Source organism: Dermochelys coriacea, chromosome 1 (assembly GCF_009764565.3).
Source record: "Dermochelys coriacea isolate rDerCor1 chromosome 1, rDerCor1.pri.v4, whole genome shotgun sequence".
In the NCBI taxonomy this organism is placed as follows: domain Eukaryota; kingdom Metazoa; phylum Chordata; order Testudines; family Dermochelyidae; genus Dermochelys; species Dermochelys coriacea.
In genome coordinates this window covers 211715656-211736786 of record NC_050068.2, presented here as the reverse complement: position 1 = coordinate 211736786, position 21131 = coordinate 211715656, and the positions used below count along the sequence as shown (strand labels likewise).

The following is a 21131-nucleotide window of genomic DNA, read 5'->3' as shown; positions in this document are numbered from 1 at the left end:
ATTGTTCAAACGACAAGAGCCGGCAGTACAGGGAACTCTTAAAGTGACAGGTTATTTGAGAGGGCAAGACCAGAGAACTCTAAAGACCAAAGAAGGCATCATGTGAGAACGACACCCTGAGAGACCACTATGTGATACTCTTAATTCAGTGCACAGAATGCTAGGTGCACATGGAATGAATCAGCGTTGTGCAGTGGATGAGGCTGTTTGTAGGATCCCTGCCTCATTTTTGCAGAAATTGGAAGACATGTAAAGATTATGAGGAAGAAAGGGCTGCAAGAAGAGAAAAGATGATCTTGTGGCTTAGGCAAGTTAATACTGTAGAAGAGAACTCAGTCCCATCCTGCTTCTGCCACAAGTTTCCCATGTGATGTTGGACAAGTTACTTAAATCAGAATATTAGCAGGTGGCCACTAACTGCATTCCTTAATTTCTGAATGCTCAACTTGAGACAGACCAGCTTGGGACCTGATTCATAGAAATGCTGAGTGCTCACAAGTGCAACAGAGATCAATAAGAGCTATAGGTGCTCAGCCCTCTGGCAGTAATACTGTGTGGTCTGGAAGCATGTGCACAGACTGAGTAATTAAGAAATTTCTGAGTTCTAATTCTTGTTTTGCCATTGATTCCCTGTGTGGCCTCAGGCAAGTCTCAGTCTCAGTTTCCCCATCTATAAAATGGGAATAATAATGCTCTCTTATTTCATAGTAGAGATGTGGAGAGCCTTTTATTAATATTTGGGGCGCTCAGATACTATGCTGATGAGTACCAAAAAAATCCCATGAAGAAATGAATAATAAGAAATAATGCAGGACATGGAAGCTATGCAGTAAATAAGGCAAAGGGCCACACAGTAAAAGATGAGGGGAAATAAGAAATATTGAACAGCTGCCTCATTCCCATTATTGCTAACCCCAAGTGTTCAAAAATCATGAGTCAGGTCCCAAAATCATGACATTTTAAAAATAATAAATGCTGGGTTCTTTTTGTTTGCTTTCTGGGTTTTGAGCCTTTTGAGGTATTGCTGTCAAGATTGTCTCCACACCCACGAAGGCTAGAAAAAACACCAAATATCATGAAACTTGTGATGTAATCACAGGAGTTGGCAATGCTTCATTCTTTGAGCACCCTCCATCCTGTCCATTGAAAGACCCAGCAGTCCTATTGTAAAAACATGCCTTTAAAGATGATATCATAATTGATATGCACAAGGGTGCTAAATTAAGGTTGCACCGAGAACCTAATTTTGATATTCCTAACTTTTGAATGCTTGGTATTGTGACCTAAATAATGTTCTTTTAGCATAGTTTATTAGCATGTATTTTATGTAGATGTCTATATGTAGACTGTTAATTTAAACAGTGCCATCGAAGTCTATAGATTCCATAAAGTTCTTGTTATGCACTATAAATTAATTTCATCATGGCAAAATGACAGACCAGCCCTCAAAAGGGCAGGAATCCAGAGGAGACTTTATAAATAGCTCTAGTCTGGAGGGTAATCCCAGGAGTTTTTAAAGACACTGGTCACCTGAGAGGAAAGAACTAAAGAGCTCTTAAAGGGCCAGACATCCTGAAAGACTACCAATGGGAGTTCCTAAAGGGATAGGTGTGATGAGTTCCCCCCAGGGTGCTACCTGGAACTGGGGTATCAGTGAGCCCTCTGACTCACCAGCTTTGGCTCCCTCTCACACTGTGCTACTATGACAAGCTGTAAAGCCCTACAAGCTTGCCCTTTCACCAGCATTCACACAGGTAGGGACACACCCAGCTGCAGTTACATGCAGGCTTTCTAACCACCAGCCTCCCAGCCTAGGACCCCAGAGCAGTACCATCCTGCCCTGGTCAAATCTGACCAGTATATGGGTTTAACATCTGCCCCTCCCTCAATGTGAAGAGGACTACGCACACTTGTGGTAACCAAGCTCAAATGCACACTGGTTTGGATTAAAACATAAAATAAATTTATTAACTACAAAAGGTAGATTTTAAGTGATTATAAACAATAGCAAACAGATCAAAGCAAATTACCTAGTAAATAAACAATAACGCAAATTGGGCTTAACATACTGGATAGGTAGGATATGAATTAGCAAATTCTCATCCTGAGTGATAAACAGACTGGCAGTTTCTTAAGGCACAAGCTGCCTTTGCTTTGCAGCTTGGGTTTCCCAGGTTTTCATACACAGGCTAGAAATCCCTTTAGCCTGGGACCATCACTTTCCCCAGTTCAGTCTTTGTTCCTCAGGTGTTTCCAGGTGAGTTGTAGGAGGAGTGAGGTACCATCATGATGTCATTTCTCCCTTTTATATCTTCTTCCCACTTGCTGGAAAGCTCTTTTGCTGTGACTTGGGTTAAACAGTTCCCACTGTGTAGTGATAGCTCTGAGAGATTTCTATTGTACACAGTTCCTGGGGTAATCCTTGTGCCTGTGTGCATTTCCTCAATAAGACATTGACATTGTTTGGCCTTTTTATTTTTGTACCTGAAAGGCTGCTTGTGGGTGTTTTCAACCTCACAACATATTTCAATAACACATACATAGCCAAACTTCATAACTTCACATACGATAGCACATACAATCAATCCAATGAGATATTAATGTGTAGAAGACCAAGAATTTTCGAAAGATATGTCACAAGGCATACTTTGTGCAAAACATATCCTAATTATATGACAGAACGAGGAATAATGGTCTCAAGTTGCAGTGGAGGAGGTTTAGGTTGGATATTAGGAAAAACTTTTTCACTAGGAGGGTGGTGAAGCACTGGAATGGGTTACCTAGGGAGGTCGTGGAATCTCCTTCCTTAGAGGTTTTTAAGGTCAGGCTTGACAAAGCCCTGGCTGGGATGATTTAGTTGGGGATTGGTCCTGCTTTGAGCAGGGGGTTGTGAACTAGATGGCCTCCTGAGGTCCCTTCCAACCCTGATATTCTATGATTCTATTCTATGACAGTGGTGAATATTGGGGTGCCAGGGTGTCACAGTAGGCACCCTGAGAAAGCAACCCAAGAAACTCTTTAGCACCAACCATCATGAGAAAGCTGCCCATGGAGTTCTCAGACAGAGCCAGGGCTGCCACACCTGGGATGCAAGTAGGGTGACCAGATGTCCCAATTTTAGGGTCTTTTTCTTATATAGGCTCCTATTACCCCCCACCCCGTCCCGATTTTTCACATTTGCTGTCTGGTCACCCTAGATGCATGAGAGAAAGCTCAGTAACAAGCCCCACTCTCAATGAGGATTAGAGAAGCCCTAACCTCCTGATCATCAGACACTTCCCTTCCCTCTTTTGGTGCCCCTCAATACATACCACCTTGATGGGGGTGGGGGCTAACAGAAACCCTAATCCCCTGAGCAGAGGACAGCCATTTCTTCCCACAGCCCCCCTCATCTTACTGTGGAGGCTGGCAAAAGCTCATCTGCTTGGTCTCCAGCATCTTGGCCAGAAGATCATCCATTGTAAAAGCGTGGGGTCGGAACTGGCTCAGAAGGAAGAACTCTCCAGTGTGTCACCCACATTACTCCTTGCAGCATAGCAGCCTATGCACCCTGCTGGCAATGTGGGGGGATCACTAGCGAGTCTGAGGGGAAAGTTTCCTGCAGGTTTAGATTCCAGGGTCTGAATGCTTCAGCCTATGTCCCTGCAAGTTGGGTCTTCTCATTTACTTCTGTGTTATGACCAGCACAGGGCAGAACAGTTTCAGGGAATGACAGATCTAAGAGCTGTGAATCCTGCTGCTCTGATATCAAACAATAGCTCCCACACTGGGAGGACTGGGACATACTTTAATTCTGTAACCCTGCCTCAGCAGGTGTTGGGGGGGTAGGGTCAAGATTTTCTATCCCCTTCCCTCTCCCAACAGCTATTACATTGAGGGGACAGGAACATACCGGTTTTCTTTGCCTCCTTATCAGAGGATGTGATGGGGAAACTGACATACTGGGATTCTCTACTCCTTCAGGAGCCTTTATTTCAGTCTGGTGAAGATCCCTTGTATTCTTGGCCTATTTCAGAGGTAGGTGAGATGAGATCCCTGTATTAATAACTGCTGTGCTCTGCTCCAAAGGTGGCTGAATTTCAGAGCTCACTGAAGGATTCCTGCATAGACACCATGGAGAATGTAGAAGCTGCTTTTATGAATATCACATGTCTGTCTGCTTGTGGATTGCTGTTGTATTGTTTGCTATGTGACTACCAGAGCTAAATTTTTGGAAAGTTGGCTACCCTGGGCAGAAAGCAAACAATGTTGCAGGTACTCAAAAACAATAAAGTTGTGAGCTCCTTTGAAGTTTTACTTCTACCTTGCTTGGCACACTGCCTGGCTGGTGACTCAAGGGAGGGGGATCCAGGAAAGAAATCTAAACAAAGTGCTTTGGAACTATTAAGAGCAAAGCTTCCAGTGAGACAGGGAGACACTGGATCTGCATGGAAATATGTTGCATCTCAAGAGTCCAGAAGTGGGGAGTATGGCATAAGCTAGGCCTGCCTAAGCCATAGGCAAGGCATAAATGCACATAGACTGTTATTGTCTTAAGAAGCTGTTTCACTGAATGCCATGGTTCTGAATAAAAAATACTTTTCTTTAAGGAACCTACTTGGTCACTGTAACAATCAATAGTTATAACTCCTAAAGAGAAATCTACAGCAGGGGTCAAAGCCCCGTTAGACTTGGACCAGGCTAAGAAATCATGGATGATACACAGGGGACTACAGCCCATTTCCTGATCTGAAAGTTGGAATATTGTGTGATTCCACCCAAGAGGGAGAACATAAAAGTAATGAGGCCTGTCCACAGAGCTCTAATTGGCTGATTTTTGGTGGTCTCACCAGAGAGACCCAGGACTGAATTACCATCTCTCCTGTGTGTATGTCTACACTGCAATCCAAAGTGTGACTGCAGCACTGGTAGACATATGTGTGTTAGCTTTACCAGCACTAGCATGGCTAAAAATAGTGCAGATGTGGTGCCACAGGCTTCAGCACAGCTGAGCAATGCAAATATATACCCAGCATTCCCAAGATGCTTGCACACCCCATGCTGAATCCTGAGCCACTGTTTGACTCTGCTATTCTGAGCCATCCTAGGGCATGTATGTCTACCTATGCTGCAATTGCATCTCGTATTTATGTGTAGACACACCCTTGAGGCACGTTACTGGGGGATGGGGAGCTTGCCCTGCCACTGCCCATGCTATACTCACTGTACAGATGATTCAGCTCCCAGAGGCTGCCAAGCTAGCACCTGCACCAGCCACTATTAAAACACAATGAAGAGAAACATGACATTAGAATAACTAAGAGTTTCCCAAATCCCACAGGTGACCTGAAACCTGCAGTATAAGAGTGCAGTGTTATGGTGAATATGATTTGTGTGCAGATTCTGAATCAATTCAAAGCCATAAAACAAAGAGTCTGTGGAAGCACACACAATTTCTTGGGCTAAAGAATCTCATCTCCTATGTACATTGATGTTCAAACTGCAGTATCAGGTCTAGGCAACCTTTTACATACAAAGCCAGGGACTTAATTCTTTCAGGAGACTTTTCTGCCTCTAGTGTGTATTAGCCGGATTTCATATAAAATTATACATTAGCAGAGAGAGACTGTGGCTTTGGTTGATTGAGCATGAAGAATAGAACATAGGACACCTGGGTTCTGTTCCTGGCTCTATCACTTCCGTGCTATAGATCTTGGACAAGGTACTTTGCTTTTATGTGCCACAGTTTCCCCATTTTGCATTAAGGATAAGGAGATTCTTTTGTTGTGACATTGGATTAATTGCTTTTTGCAAAGACCTCTGAGTTCCTAGGATGGAAGGTGCTACAGAGAGAGTGAGAATGTTATTATCAGTCGTTGCTGGCACCCTTAGATATACAGGGAAAGCAAGGGAGAGTCCTGAAGCTTGCAGTTAATCTATCTTTCCCCAGGAGCTATGGCTAGATTGAAACACAAAAACAAAAAACAGGCACGTTTCACTCGGAGGTAGAGTTTAAAAAACGGCAAGGAAGCAGGAAAACCATACAGGGGCATTTCAGACATGTTGGATCCTTAACCGTTAAGATATGAGCTCCGCAGGCAACCCACCCGTTTTACTGCCCTTCCCAATCCCCCCACCCCAGCCTGCGCCCCCTCTCCATTTGCTGGAGACCTTTCCCAGCTTGTACTCTTCTCGGTCCCTGCGCCCCACGACACTCCCAAGAATCCACTGCAGCGCCCTCCCGTTCCCGACCGGTACGAGGGCTGAAAACACCGGCCGCCCGATAATCCGCTCCCGCCCACGCAGCCGATGTGCGCCCCAGGCACGCCACCCTCCGCCTCCCACGCCGGAGATCTCCTGGGCCAGCGAGCCGCGCGCAGGGCTGGCAGGGCCCGGCTGGCAGCGGGCGTCCAATCGGAACAGGCGGATCCTGCCTCTCCGACGTCACGCACCTGACCGGACAAAGGACAAAGTGTTTGCGCTAGGGCGGGGCGCCTTGCTCGTCCGGCCATTGCATCACGGCGGCGTGGTCTGCTGGGGACCAATGGGAGAGGGGGGCTGCGGCGCTGGGCGGAAGCAAGGAGCGGAGCGGAGCGCTGCGCTTGAGCTCGAGCTCGAGCTCCGGGAGTCACAGCAGGTTGCTGCTGCTGCTGCTGGTGGACGGACGCTCTAGAGGCAGAGCGCGGCGGTGATGCCCTATCGGAGCACGCTGCTGCACCTGCTCGCAGGAGGGTGAGCGAGCGATCCTGGGGCGGGCGGGGCTCGCGGGCTGGTTTCCCCCCTGCACTGCGGGAAGCCTCCCCCCGGTTCCTGGCCCGCCGGCCCTCCGCTGCGGCGCGGTATGAAGCAGGGAACGGGGGCGGGAAACGCATGAGTTTTGTTTCTGCGCACGTGGCCCTGTCTCTTAGCCTGAGCAAAGCAGCCCGGAGGAAGCCCAGGCGGGACCCAGAGGGGCGGGGACGGAAGGGCTCACCACGTCCACCATCCCTACTGATAGGGGAGCCAGCAGGGCTCCTCCGAGGGACGGGGCTAGGGCTCAAGAGCTCTTTGTCCCGAGCCCTTAGTCCCAGTTCTCTCCCCTCCCGTAATCAACAGAATCTACTGGGGCAGCTGCAGGCAGGCACAGACGGCAGACGTTGTGCTTTGGGGTGTGAAATCCCCCCACAGAGCCATATGGCAGTGACAGGGGTACCCCTTCTCTGGGTTGTGTCATGGTCCCATCAACTTGAGTTTAGGGGATGCCTATCCCTGTATCTGTCACCCCATTATCTGGATCCTTTCCTTTTCTTAGTTGGGTGGGTTCAACTGTGTATCTCTTATTGTGCCTTCTCTTGAGTGTCCTCCACTTGTGCTTTCCCATCTCTAAGGTAGAAATCTTGTATCTGTGTTGTCCCCCACATGCCTGACCCCAACCCTGCTTCTGGGGGTACACACTTGTTTCACCTATTCCTCTCCCAAATGCCTTGCCCTCTGTTTCTGGGGCACAGTCTCATGTATTTCTCTGCTGTCCCTCTTGAGTGCCAGATTCCTCCCACACATCTGGGCTGTAAAACCCCTGTATCTTTCCTTGTTGTTCCACCAAATACCTGATTCGTCCATTCTCAAGGCCAGATGGGGCCATGAGTCTCCAGTCTGCCCAACTCTCGCACTACACCCTCATCCCGTGTTCTTCCCTTTCAGTGATTGCTTCTGTATACCTCGCCTCTCTCCATCCTCTCCTGAGGGAGCACGGTGTAGGATTAGGGACACATCAGTCCCAGATTCTCTGCATGAATCTCCCTTTGTCCCTCACCCTCATGGTGGCTGGGACATGAGAAAAGAGATGGCGCCTCCTCCCCTGCACATTCCAGTTCCATAAATTCTGGCTCCCTGCTAAAAGGTTCAGTGCAGAGAATCCTATCCTTCCCCACACCCTGGTTACTGGCAATGCGCTTCAGTCCTGATCTAGACTCTCCTATTCCAGTCTCAAGTGCAGGCTTAATCCTGGATGTGTATGTGGTACCTTGTACAGGTGGATAGGAGTGTACTTGTGTAGAATAGAACCTTAGAGAGTGAGGCTGCTTGGTTGCTAGGCCAATTTTTCCACCTAGATCACCCACCTGAATTCAGCAGGAAATGTGTGGGTGCAGAGGTTGAGAGGAGTTGGGGAATGAGAATTGGATCAGGACTCATCTCAGCATAGTCAGTCCAGTGACATCTTGGCTGCTCCCCGAGAACAAACCTTCTGATTAGCAAAAATAAAGGACAAATTCCTGTATATCTTCTTTTAAAAAAAAAAAAAAAGTACTTGTGGCACCTTAGAGACTAACAAATTTATTTGAGCATAAGCTTTCGTGAGCTACAGCTCACTTCATCAGATGCATTCGGTGGAAAATACAGCGGGGAGATTTATATACATAGAGAACATGAAACAATGGCTGTTACCATACACACTGTAAGGAGAGTGATCACTTAAGGTGAGCTATTACCAGCAGGAAGGCGGGGGAGGAGGAAAACCTTTTGTGGTGATAATCAAGGTGGGCCATTTCCAGCAGTTAACAAGAACATCTGAGGAACAGTGGGAGGTGGGGTGGGGGAGTTATTTTGTGTAGCTCACGAAAGCTTATGCTCAAATAAATTTGTTAGTCTCTAAGGTGTCACAAGTCCTCGTTTTCTTTTTGCGAATACAGACTAACACGGCTGCTACTCTGAAACCTGTATATCTTCTGTTTTACATTGTGTTGTAGCTTTTGCACTTGGCTAATATTAGAAGGGAATGGGGCCTGGTCACTGGTGTCTAGAGGAGGCCTGGGAGTCAAGAATCAAGGTTTTGTTCCCAGCTATGGGAATAGGTGTATTGGGATGTGTGTGATCTAATCCCAGTTCTGTCAGTGACTGGCTGTGTGACTTTAAGCAAGTCCCTTTGCACCTCTTTGTCTCATTTTCCCCTTTTATACAAGAGGGGAAAATAGCAGCTATTTATCTGATATGGTGAGGGTGAGACCTAAATTATTAATCTTTTAAAGTGTTTTTGTAATGCTCCAATTATTGGTGTCAGCAAAGAGCAAAATATTATTATATTCAGATATCCAGTTTATATTTGACCTTACATTTCACTGAGCTCAGCAACTCTATCTCCTGGGAATTTCTGAATTGAGTCCAACCAATGGTTTGTTTAGTCCAGTGTCCTGTCTCTGATGGTGGCTAGTACCAGCAGTTTTAGAGGAAGGGGCAGGAAACCCTGCAGGGGACCTATCTTCCCCTCCTCTTCCCCCAGGAAAGTTTCCTCCTGACCCCCAATGGCTAGAGGTCAGCTTGTTCCCCTGAACTGGAGAGGTTAGATCCCTTCCAAACTTCTGGAGGTTTTAATCCTTATTAATGTAACTGAAGTTCTCATTATCCATATAAATGTTAACTTTTTTTTTTTTTAATCCCATTAAGGTCTTGGGCTCTGATTATCTTGTGACCATGAATTCCTCAGGGTAATTATGCATGTATGAAGTGTTTTATTGGTTTTCAATTTGCTGCCTTTCATTGTGAGAGTAAAGAGTACCCCACCTACCCTCTCAGTTCCCATTGTTATTTTGCATACCTTTATCATATCCCCTGTTAATCTCTCTAAACTAGTCTTTTCAGTCTTGCCTCCTAATCCTCTACAGGCCTCATGCCATTTTTGCTCCCCATCTCCATACCCTGGCTTTGTTCCATCTATGTCATTTTCCAGAGAGGGTGACCAGAGATGAACACACTGTTCTATGTGAGGGCATTCCATTGCTTTTATAAAGATGTTGGAATAGCTCCAGTATTATTCTCCATCCCATTCCTCTGCATTGTAACATTTTGTTGGAATTTTTGATTGCCACTGCCCATGGAAGAGATTTTTATTGACCACAAGGGCACCTAGGTTACAGTTGAGAATCCAGTAAGATGATGGAGGAATTCAGATGATTCCTTGCAGTGTGCATTGCCTTGCATTTGTCATGCCTGAATCTAATCTACTTTTGTTTTGTCTATTCACGTCACTTAGTTAGGTCCTTCTGAAGTTCTTCAGTCTTCTCCAGTCTTGACTAATCTAAATAACTGTCATTTAAATATGTTACCATCTCACTGTTCACCCCTCCCTGCTTTCCAAATCATTAACTAAACAATATCAATCCTAGTATAGAACAAGACAGTTCATTCCTAACCTTTTGCCATGATGGAAATTGGCTATTTATACTACTCTTCTCTTAGTTTCCATTCCATGACAGAAGTTCACCTCTCACCCCATGCTGCTTGCTTTCCTTTACAGCTTCTTGTGAGGGTCTTTTATAAAGGTTTTTTGAAAGCTACGTCAGCCAGTTCTCTTTAATTCGCTATTTTATTGATAAGTTCAAAGAATTATAACAGATTCCCTTTGCAGAAGCTGTGATGGTTTGTCCCTGTTTTGTTCACACAGAGGGTTCATAATACTATTTTTAATTAATATTTCAGTCAGTGTTCCTGGTACAGAGGTAAGACTCTCTGATCTGTAATTCCCAGGATCACTCTTAGTGCCTTTTTCAGGGATTGGTAAAACAGTTGCTACCCTCCAGTACAATAGCTGATTTTATTTAGGTTGCATATTCCTATTAACAACTCAGCCTCTTCATTCTTAAATTCCTCAGAATAAATGGGTGTGCCATCTACTCCTGGTGACTTGTTCTTTAATTTACCAGTTTATTCCAGCATCTCCTCTTTTGTTGTCATTACAGTTTTTAACCATTTCAACTGCAGGCAGGGCCAGTATAACCACTAGGCGAACTAGGCAGCTGCCTGGGCCGCTAAAAAGCGATGCCCCCCCAGGTTTTTTTTTTTTTTTGCTTCATCCAAAATGGGACGGGGCGCAGTTCGGTCCTTTCCCCAAGCCGCCTTCCCCTATACCCCGGTCTCCTTTGTTCTCTGTCTCTTCCACACACTACATTGGGCAGCTCTGTGCGCAGGTTGCCTCATGGCAACCCAGCTGTGCACGCAAGGAGGGTTCATCTTTGGTTCCTTTCTCCTACCAGGGAAAACTTTTGGGGCAAATAAATCAAGGAGCCGGAATCAGAGGGCTTGGTAATCGCCCCACGGGAAACTTCCAGCCTCCCTCTGCCCGGGGAGAGGTCCGTGGCAAGGCGTGGCTGTCTGCACTTTATCACAAGCCCGTGCCCTGGACCTGAGGTCAAGCGCATCTTCTCACGAGCGAGCAGGGCTGGCTCTCTGGCGACCTGCCTCGGTTGCATTTCCCAGGCACTTCCCTTGTCTCTGGGGAGGGAGCGAGGGAGGAAAATGCTGGAGAGGAGGAGGAGGGAAGGAGACACAGCGATGGAGGAAGTGGGGAGAGGATGCAGGGGACAGGGAATGTGGGGTTGGAAGGGGAGAGGTATAGCTTGCAAGGCTGACCCTCCAGGGTGCGCCTCTGTCCATCTCCTCCACCGACTGTGTCAGACCATTCTTCGGAACTCCCGCCATAGAGATCAGATCCCATGCCTCTGCCCCCACACAGCTCTGTTGATGCTAATCAGCCATTCTCTGCTTTCCACTCTGAGGCTCCCCACACTAGATCTGACCTTGCTGGGTAACTTCCTCTATAAGTATCAGTTTGAATCATCAGATCTCTTAGGCTGTTACCTCAAATACCCATCATGCTGCCTCTCTCCCTGGGACCTCTGCTTAGAATTTTACCCTCCATGTGCCTTTGGACACAAAGTGGAGGGCAAAATGTTCAGGTACTCGGAGAAAGAGACTTAAAAATCCCAATCCCAAGAAAAATCTGTCAGCTTCTCAACTCCCTTTGTCCAACCCACCACTACTAAGGGCCAGGGTCACCAGCTAGAAGTCATCTCTGTAAACAAGTCTTTTGGGGTGCAAACAAGCCAGGCTCGTACAAAGGCCTTGAACAGACAGACCATGGGCATGGACTGTGGGGCCTTCTGATTTTTCTGATTCTAGTCTGGCCTTATATTGTGGGGTCTGTCTGCCTCAAAGGGACTGGAAAAAGTTTCTGTATCCCGTTCATCTCTAGGGCACCAGAGCCAGTCTGGCCCTGGGTCAATAATGACCACAAGTCACATAAGCCATTAGTGGCTTTTATGTTATAAACCAGTTTGGTGGGTGTCAGCCCAGGCCTGGTGGACAAATGCAATTGTTACTAACTGGCTTCTTCAGTGGCAGCTTCGGCAATTGCCCAGGAGTGAATAGGTTCCAGACTAAAAGGGGGTTCCTCCATGGCAAGCTGAGGCATGTGGACAAAATGTGGGCACTGGCCCTGCTAATGTAGGGACTGAATCTGCTCTGGGGACCTGCAGATCATACCCTCTTCAGGGCTGTCAAGTCAGCTGCTGACGTCATCAGCAAAGTCCTGCGATGGGACTGGGCAGCTGAGCTATTTGCTGTGGGCAGCTCCGGTGCAAAGGTCATGAGTTTGAGTCCTCTCCCTGGACTTAGCTTCTCTCAAATGCTGATACCTGAGCAGGGCTGGCCAGGAGCTGTTAGAGCCAGCACATTAATTAGTGCCGGAGCCAGAGGCCACATGTGAGGAAGGCCAGAGGGCCTGGACAACAGGGAAACAATGCAGAGGAGGTCAGAGCTGCTGCCCCCTGTTCCTGAGGAGTAACTCTTGTTCAGTCCAATCTGCCCTCACTGTCTCCCCAGATGTGGTGGCACAGCTGGAGCCATCCTGACCTGCCCCTTGGAAGTGGTGAAGACACGTCTGCAGTCATCCTCGTTGGCCCTGCGCCCTCTCTGCCTCCCTGAGGTGCAGCTGCAGGGGCTGAATGGGGAGTTTGTGCGTCCAGCCTCACCCTCACCCGGCGTGCTCCAGCTGATGAGGTGAGCTGGGGAGGGGGTTGTGATGGGTTCAGTCGCAGAAACCCCCTTGGGACTGTCTCCCGATGCGCTGAGACTATCTCTGAGCCCGTTTTCCCTGCTAGCTTGGGACTTAGGAACCCTGCCTTGTTGAGCCAGACATGCTAGCCGCTGCAACACAGACCCAGGGTCTGAACCTGCAGACTTAACTGAAAACAGCTTAAGAAGTGCTGCTGTCTCCAGCACCCAGACACCCAACTCCCAATGGGATCCAAACCCCCGGTAAATCTGTTTTACTCTGCATAAAGCTTATACGGGGTAAACTCATAAATTGTCTGCCCTCTGTAATCCTGATAGAGAGATGCATAGCTGTTTGCTCCCCCAGGTATCAATTACTTACTCTGGGTTAATTAATAAAAAAAAGTGATTTTATTAAATATAAAAAGTAGGATTTAAGTGGTTCCAAGTAATAAGAGACAGAACAAAGTAAGTTACCAAGCAAAATAAAACAGAACACGTAAGTCTAAGCCTATTACTTAAAGAAACTGATTACAGATGAAATCTCACCCCTAGAGATGTTCCAATAAGCGTCTTTCATAGATTGGACTCCTTCCTAGTCTGGGTCCAGCAATCACTCACACCCCCATAGTTACTGTCCTTTGTTCCAGTTTCTTTCAGGCATCTCTCTGGGGTTGAGAAGCCATCCCTTGAGCCAGCTGAAGACAAAATGGAGGGCTTTCCAGGGTGTTTTATATTCTTTCTCTTGTGGGTGGAAACCCCTTTGTTCTCCTGTGCAAAATCACAGCAACAAGATGGAGTTTGTAGATACCTGGGCAAGTCACATGTCCATGAACTCAGCTTTTTGCAAGCCAATGCCACTGTTTACATGTTACTTTGAACCTTCCCAGGAAAGCTCAGATGTGGATTGGCGTCTCCCAAAGTCCATTGTCAGTTAAGTGTTTCTTTAGTAGGCGCTTCTTGAGAGAGGACTATTCTCAGTGAAGCATTTAGTCAGCTTACTGAGACTACTTAGAATCAAACACATTGAGATACAAGTATATAGCCAATATTCATAACTTCAAATACAAAAATGATACACATATACAGACAGCATAATCATAACTAGCAAACTACAACCTTTCCATAAACATCCCACTTGACCCCCTCTGTACAAGACCTGGAGCAACCATAGGACCCTGGTTGTAACAATGATCTATACGGTCACAGTTCATGTCAATAACGTCACAGGGGTTACATGCATGTGCAATTTAGCAGCATGAGGGGTTCAGGCTGGGAGAGCCTGCCAGCAATTGGAGAAGGGTGGGGGATGGAAGTTGGACTTAGAGATGAAAGCCATGGAGGAAAGGGCTTCAGGGCACAGCGTGTGTCTCAGTGTGCTTCCTGTCTCTCTCAGCTATGTCTATGTCTACACTACAGTCAGACACCCACAGCTGGTCCATACCAGCTGACTTGGGCTCATGGAGCTGTTTAATTGCAGTGTAAATGTCCAGATTTGGGCTGGAGTCTCTGTTCTAGGACCCTGTGTGGTGGAAAGGTCCCAGAGCTTGGGTTGCAGCCTGAGCTGCAGTGTCTACACCCTAGCTAGAGCCCCACGAGCCTGAGTCAGCTGGCAGGGGCCAGCCGTGGGTGTCTGATTGCAGTGTAGACATACCCTCTGAGTCTGAGGCCAGGTCTTTACTACAGACCTGTATCGGACACCCCGAGCCACAGTTATACTGACGTAACCCCAGGTGTAGACAGAACCGTGACAGTCAGAGAGCTTCTCTCATTGACATAGCTACCACCTCTCACGAAACTGGATTAACTACGCTGACAGGAGAAACTCTTGCTGTTGGGTTAGTAGCATCTTTAGTAAAGCACTACAGTGGCACCGGTGCAGCACTGACATGAAGGCAAGTCCTGAGAGGCAGCTGCTGGGGCTGGGACAAAGGTCACAGCTGGTGGTGAATAAACAGATTCTGGATTGTGCAGGTAAATTGGGGGAAATGAAGAAATACTGAGGGGAGAGTGAAGAAGTGGCTGAACAGAAAATGAGGGGAGCAAGATAAATGTGGAGGAAAGGAGTGAGAGGAAGGAGGCCAGGGAGAGATGCAGAGAGAATGAGATGTAGAGAAAGGGAAAGGGCTGGTAGGGATAAACAGAGGAGAAAGAGGATTAGGAGAACAGACAGCCTGGTCCCACTCCTTCTCTGATTTTATTTATTCCTTTCTTCCACAGGGCCATCCTGGAGAAGGAAGGAATCCGCTCCCTCTTCCGAGGCCTAGGTCCCAACCTTGTTGGAGTCGCCCCGTCCAGGTAAGAATCACTCGGTGAGGATATTCTCCTCCTCTTCCCCCCCCCCCCCATAGGGTCTCACTAGGGTACACTCTCCTAGGGTCCTTACCAGTCACTGCCCCACCTCCCCACAGTGTCCAGGGCCTGGATACAGTGCAGTCTCTGGTCCCTCCATGGGGACACTCAATGGAGGCCCCTCACCATGCCTTGTGAGGCTCGGGTTGACACCTGGTGTCCACGTGTGGCTGTTGTCTGAGGTATCCTCAGTGCAGGTTCTGTCTGGGGTAAGTTATGTGGAAACAAGGTCCCTTTATGCTTCTGTTACTCCTCTCGGGTGGATTGCTACTGGACGTGTATGTCTCTCCCCAACCAGGGCCATCTATTTTGCTGCCTATGCTGGGGCTAAGGAGAAGCTCAATATTGTCTTCAGACCTGAGTCCAAGAAAGTTCATGTGCTATCGGCAGTCTGTGCAGGTGAGCTTCTCCAATGCTGGATTAGACCAGTGGGCCCATTCAGCCTGGGATCCCTGTAAACATGAGGGTATTTGAACATCTGGGGTCACTGCTCAGGCCATTCTCATTCACATAATCACCTCATTTCTTTGTTAGCCCTTCCGAAGCCCACCCCATCCTGCTGCAGCAGCTTCCCAGGTCAATGAAACACAACAGAAACAGAAAAGGAGTACTTGTGGCACCTTAGAGACTAACAAATTTATTAGAGCATAAGCTTTCGTGAGCTACAGCTCACTTCAGCTCACGAAAGCTTATGCTCTAATAAATGTGTTAGTCTCTAAGGTGCCACAAGTACTCCTTTTCTTTTTGCGAATACAAACTAACACGGCTGCTACTATGAAACAACAGAAACAATATCTCTTAATTCACCTGATGTTGCTTCTCAGTGTCAATGATCTAGGCCTTAGCCCAGTGATACTCAAACCTCAGTGGGGTTCAGGAGCCAAATTAGCGATCAGCTTACCCAAAAAAGCCACTTCATCATTTCATTTACTATAGTGCTGTAGATTCATGTTTAAACAGTATGATGGGAAATATTTAGTTTTTTTTAAGATATAATTCTCACAGCAAAATGACTGACCCAGTATTATTTTATCAACTACAATTGGTTAATAACCTAGTAAAAGCATCCTGATTGGTTAATAATTAAATCAGTGTTTTAAATATCCTGCACTGCAGAGAGCTTCAGGAGACAATACAGAGCCACTGCGGCTCACAAGCCTCAGTCTGAGTATCGCTACATTAGCTCTTTGATTGCCTTGGCAAACAGGATTCCCTACAGGGGACCCAGGTAACTTAACCAACACACATAATCTGAGCAGTCCCACTGTCTTTCCTGCTCCTGTTGTCTTCTCTTTCTCTAATGCAGGGGTCAGCAACCTATGACACGCGTGCCAGGTTTTAATGGCATGCTGCTGTCTGCCTACCCCAGCAGACAGCAGCCTGCCATTAAAAATCCTACCCTGCCTGGCCCGCTCTTCTCCACCCCCCGCCCACCGCTCTTTCCTTGCAGGGCAGGCAAGCTTCCCCCTCTCCCTGTCTCTTCCCCCAGCGTGCTGGGTTCCTGCCCCTCCTCCTCTCCCTCCCTGCAGCCGATCAGCTAACTGCCCTTGCTACAGGGACCTTGGGGAAGGGGGTAGCATCAGCATATTCCCTCCAGCCCCCTGCCGTGAGCTGCTCAGGGCAGGGGACTGGGAGCACCCCCATGACCCCAGTCCACAACCTCTAAACCCCCCCACAACCCCAGCCCTGACTCCGGCATCCCCAATACATACCCAGCCCCCCATGCCCTGACTCTTGCACCCCCCACATCCCCACCCCCACCCTGAGCACCAAACGGGAGCTCCTGCACACACACACCCCCCACACCCCTACCTGCACCCCTTGCACGAAATGGGAGCTGCTCAGGTAAGCGCTTCACACCCAAACCTCCTGCCCCAACCCTGAGCCCCCTCCTTCATTCTAGCTCCTGGCCAGACCCTGCACCCCAACCTGCTCCTTCACCCCTAGCCCTGTTCTCAGTGCACTCCCACCCTCATCTCAGTGCAGAGAGAGGAAGAGAATGGCTAGAACTAGGGAGAAGGTAGGTACCTACTCTATGTGGACAGGGCTGGGACCCCAGACCGGCTGAGGGGGGCCAGCAGCCGGGACCCTGGCTGGCAGGAGCCGGTGGACGGAACCCCAGACTGCCAGCGGGCTGAGCTGCTCAGCCCACTGCCGGTCTGGGGTTCTGGCTGCTGGCCCCTTGCTCAGCCCGCTGCCGACGGTGTAAGATCAGCGTTTTAATTTAATTTTAAATGAAGCTTCTTAAACATTTTGAAAACCTTGTTTACGTATGACAACAGTTTTAGTTATATAATATATAGACTTAGAGAGAGAGACCTTCTAAAAAACATTAAAATGTATTATTGGCACGCGAAACCTTAAATTAAAGTGAATAAATGAAGACTCAGTACACCACTTCTAAAATGTTGCCGACCTTTGCTCTAATGGGACCCTCCATCCTCAGCAAGTCTCATTGTTTCCTGCCTCTCCTTCCAGGTTCAGCCTCCTTCTTTCTGGTTCCAGGCACCAGGGGTGGGGGAAATGAGGCTATAATGAAACCAATGAGATTCATAGATTTCAAGGCCGGAAGAGACCATTGTGATCATATCATCTGACTTCCTGCATAACACAGGCCAGAATGTCCCAAAAATAATTCCTAGAACACATATTTTAGAAAAACATCCCATCTTGATTTAAAAATGGTCAGTGATGGAGAATTCACCAGGACCTCTGCTAAATTGTTGCAATGGTTAATTACCCTCATGGTTGTTATGCCTTCCTTGCCATCTGAATTTGTCTAGCTTCAATTTTATAGCCATTGGACCTTTCTCTGCCAGACTGAGGAGCCCAACTATTATAATTAAATAATATTTAAATATTATTAAATATTTGTTCCCCATGTAGATACTTATAAATTGTGATGAAGTCACCCCTCAACCTACCCTTTGTTAAGATTATCAGATTGAGCTCCTTGAATCACCCACTGTAAAACAGGTTTTCTAATCCTTTAATTGTTCTCCTGGCTCTTCTCTGAGCACGCTCCAATGTATCAACCTCCTTGAATTATGGACAGCAGACCAGGACACAGTATTCCGGCTGTGGTTGCACCAGTGCCAAATACAGATGTGTGCACAGGAGGGGTGGCTCCCAGTAAGGGGAAGCAGAGTGAAACAGGCTTCGCCTTAGAACTCTTCACTCCCAGCAGAGCACTTACAGGGGACCCCCAAACTATGCCCAAACTGGTACACCACTGCAGATTAACTAGCATTCAAAGAGCTAACCCACCAATAACTCCCCACAAACTGTGCACTGTTGTAGCACCACTTTGGTACCTGTCATGACCTCTGACCTTCTGCTCTCTAGGGGTCACCTCCTCCACGCTTACCAATCCCATCTGGCTGGTGAAAACCAGGATGCAGCTGGAAGCCAGGTAAGGAAGGGAGTGCACGCACGTGCGTGCACACAGACTGCATGGGGCAGGGGGTGACCCACTGACAGAATGTGTGCTTTCAGGACACTGGAAAAGAAGCAGTTATTAATGAGCTTCCAAACACAGCTGTGAGGTACCCAGGCCAGAAATAACAAGGGGTATATGTTTTGGCAGGGGTGGGGGGTGTGCTGTTGACCAGTATTGAGGGGCAGTGGCAGAGCTGTGTATGGGTGATTCTAATCCCCCTCTTGGTCTCTGCAGGGCAAGGGGGGAGAAGCACAGTAATGCCCTCCAGTGTGCCGTACGAGTGTACCGCACTGAGGGCCTGCGTGGATTTTACCGTGGAATCAGTGCCTCCTACGCTGGAGTCTCAGAGACAGTCATCCATTTTGTCATCTATGAGGCGCTGAAACAACAGCTGCGGGAGCAGCAGCCATTCCTCCCAACAGCCTTTGCACTTGCACCTAACAGCCATGATTTCTTTGGACTCATGGCAGCTGCTGCCATCTCCAAGACATGTGCCTCATGTATTGCATACCCACACGGTGAGCTGCTCCATCCTCCCCTCCACCACCCTCCTGCTGGGAGAGGCCTGGCCTGGAGCATGACTCTGCTAAAGTCCCATCCCTTTGTTTTCCCAGAGGTTGTCCGGACACGGCTGCGGGAAGAAGGATCCCGTTATCGCTCCTTTGTGCAGACCCTGCGGCTGGTGGCCCAAGAAGAGGGACCCCTGGCTCTGTACCGAGGACTCCCGGCCCAGATGATGCGCCAGATCCCCAACACAGCTATCATGATGGCTACCTATGAACTGATCATCCACTTGGCCATCAAACTGTGACCCTGCACAAATGCACCAGCCCCTTGTTAAGGCTGCTAGCTGTGCACGGGAGAGCCAAGGTCTTGCAACCTGACATGTTTTTCCTGTTCCACAAGGTAGTGCTGCTCACTCTGTAGCAGGAGGCCGGCGTGGTGATGAACTTGTGTGTGGCAGTCTGTCTGCTGACAGGATGCAGAGTTCTCAGGCCAGAGTGGTGGTTCTGGATGGTGCGTGGCCTCTACCATCAACCTCCAGAAAGTGTAACTGGTCTGATGCTCTGAGGTGGCAGTAAACCAGCTAGAATATGTTCAGTGGGGGCTCCTAGTGCAAAGCCCAAGAGCATGGAGTGCAGTGGAGGAAGAGAAAGAAGGATAAATAAATTTTTATATATTCCCTAGCTGGCCATCCCCATCACTAAAAGTAAATGTATAGTTAGCCCCAGGAGCTCTACTCTTCTTGGGCCTGGCCTATGGGCGTAGCTGGACATGTAGTCAGTGGATAGGGAGAGTAAACAAATCTGAAGAAACTCATGCAGCAAACAGATTTTGCTACTCCTTCAGCTACTCCCTGGGATTCTACACGTAGTCAGGGTCTCTATACAGAGTCCTAGCCTCTACCCTGTCTTCTTCCAAAGGATTCTCTAAACCTGACTGATAGACATCCTAGTGCATGGTACTTAGCAGGTATCTGACATCATCTCCTTAGGGGAGCAGTCACCTGTGGAAAGAATCATACAGCTGAGCAATTAACTCTGCCTTTTTCCCCTCCTTAAGAGAGGCCAGGGTAGTGGGTTAGAACTCAACCCCATGTATCAAGAGAAGCAGGATGCATCCTGGCAGGGGGATTTCTGGCCTGGGCAGCTTGTGTTAGTGTAGGCCCCATCTATTCCTCTCTCAAGTGTGTTCTCTGCAGGGAAGGCACGTGCAAGGGCCCAGTTCTGTCTTCCTCTACTGGAGGTACTGTGAGATGAGGAACAGTAGATATAAAAACCAAGCTGGATTCCTGGTGTGTGAAACGTACTGTTTTGTGCCTGTGAATGTCATTTAGAGGGTGGATGCGAGCGTTGAAGTTGAGGGATTTGTTAATACACTTTGATGTTTTCAGTTTAGTCTGTCTGTATCTGAGGGACTAATCCCCCAACCTCCTTGAACCCACTGCAGGGGAACCAGACTGTCTAAAACTAAGGCCCTGCTGTGGACAAAATGCTTATGGTTTTCAGTTACCTAAGTGGAGGTAACAGGTTGGAAAATGATGCCATTTTGCCAGGCAAGAGGGCCTATAGGGCTAACTGCTGCCCTTCAAGCATCCACTCCAGCCTCTGCCTTTCAGAATGAAGAATCCCAGAAGCCTTGAGTCTGTTTTTTTTTTTTAAATCCTTTTATTTTAAAATCCACCTCGTTCCCTCCTTCCTTCACTTGTTTAGGCTTATTGACGATTTTACAAAGCGACACAAGCTGCAGGTTTGTGGGTTTTTGTTTTTGTTTTTTTTTTTTTGCATCAAACAAGAATAAACCTCAAATGACAACATTGAAAAAATATACAATATATATATATATGTGGGGGCCTGCAGCTGACCACGCTTGCCCAACCCTTGCTGGTGGGTGTTTTCTTCTTCCCTGCTGCTCCTAAATGCTCCACTCCCTTCACATGGGTCCCTATACTATCCCATCCTCAGGAGAGGGACCTAATGTGAGGGAGTATGGGCAAGGAGCCCATGGCCCAGCCTGTGTTCCTGGGGTGCTATGGAGAAGGAGAGGGGTTAAGAGT

General features: G+C 47.9%; 1 protein-coding gene across 3 annotated transcripts; it reads left to right on the top strand.

Moving 5' to 3' along the window:
- The first annotated feature begins 6362 nt into the window (after positions 1-6362).
- On the top strand, positions 6363-20900 carry LOC119851777 (solute carrier family 25 member 33-like). 3 transcript variants are annotated; one of them, XM_038392160.2, is made up of 8 exons: positions 6586-6711; positions 9400-9440; positions 12613-12789; positions 15004-15081; positions 15434-15534; positions 18481-18547; positions 18809-19092; positions 19189-20900. In XM_038392160.2, exons 2-8 carry the CDS (start codon positions 9427-9429, stop codon positions 19383-19385), a joined length of 918 nt encoding a protein of 305 aa, XP_038248088.1. In that variant the 5' UTR covers positions 6586-6711; positions 9400-9426; the 3' UTR covers positions 19386-20900. The 3 variants fall into 3 exon arrangements, with proteins under 3 accessions (XP_038248077.1, XP_038248066.1, XP_038248088.1); XM_038392149.2 differs by lacking the exon at positions 9400-9440 and having other exon boundaries at positions 6363-6711; XM_038392138.2 differs by lacking the exon at positions 9400-9440 and having other exon boundaries at positions 6473-6711; positions 18809-20900.
- Positions 20901-21131: the final 231 nt, after the last annotated feature.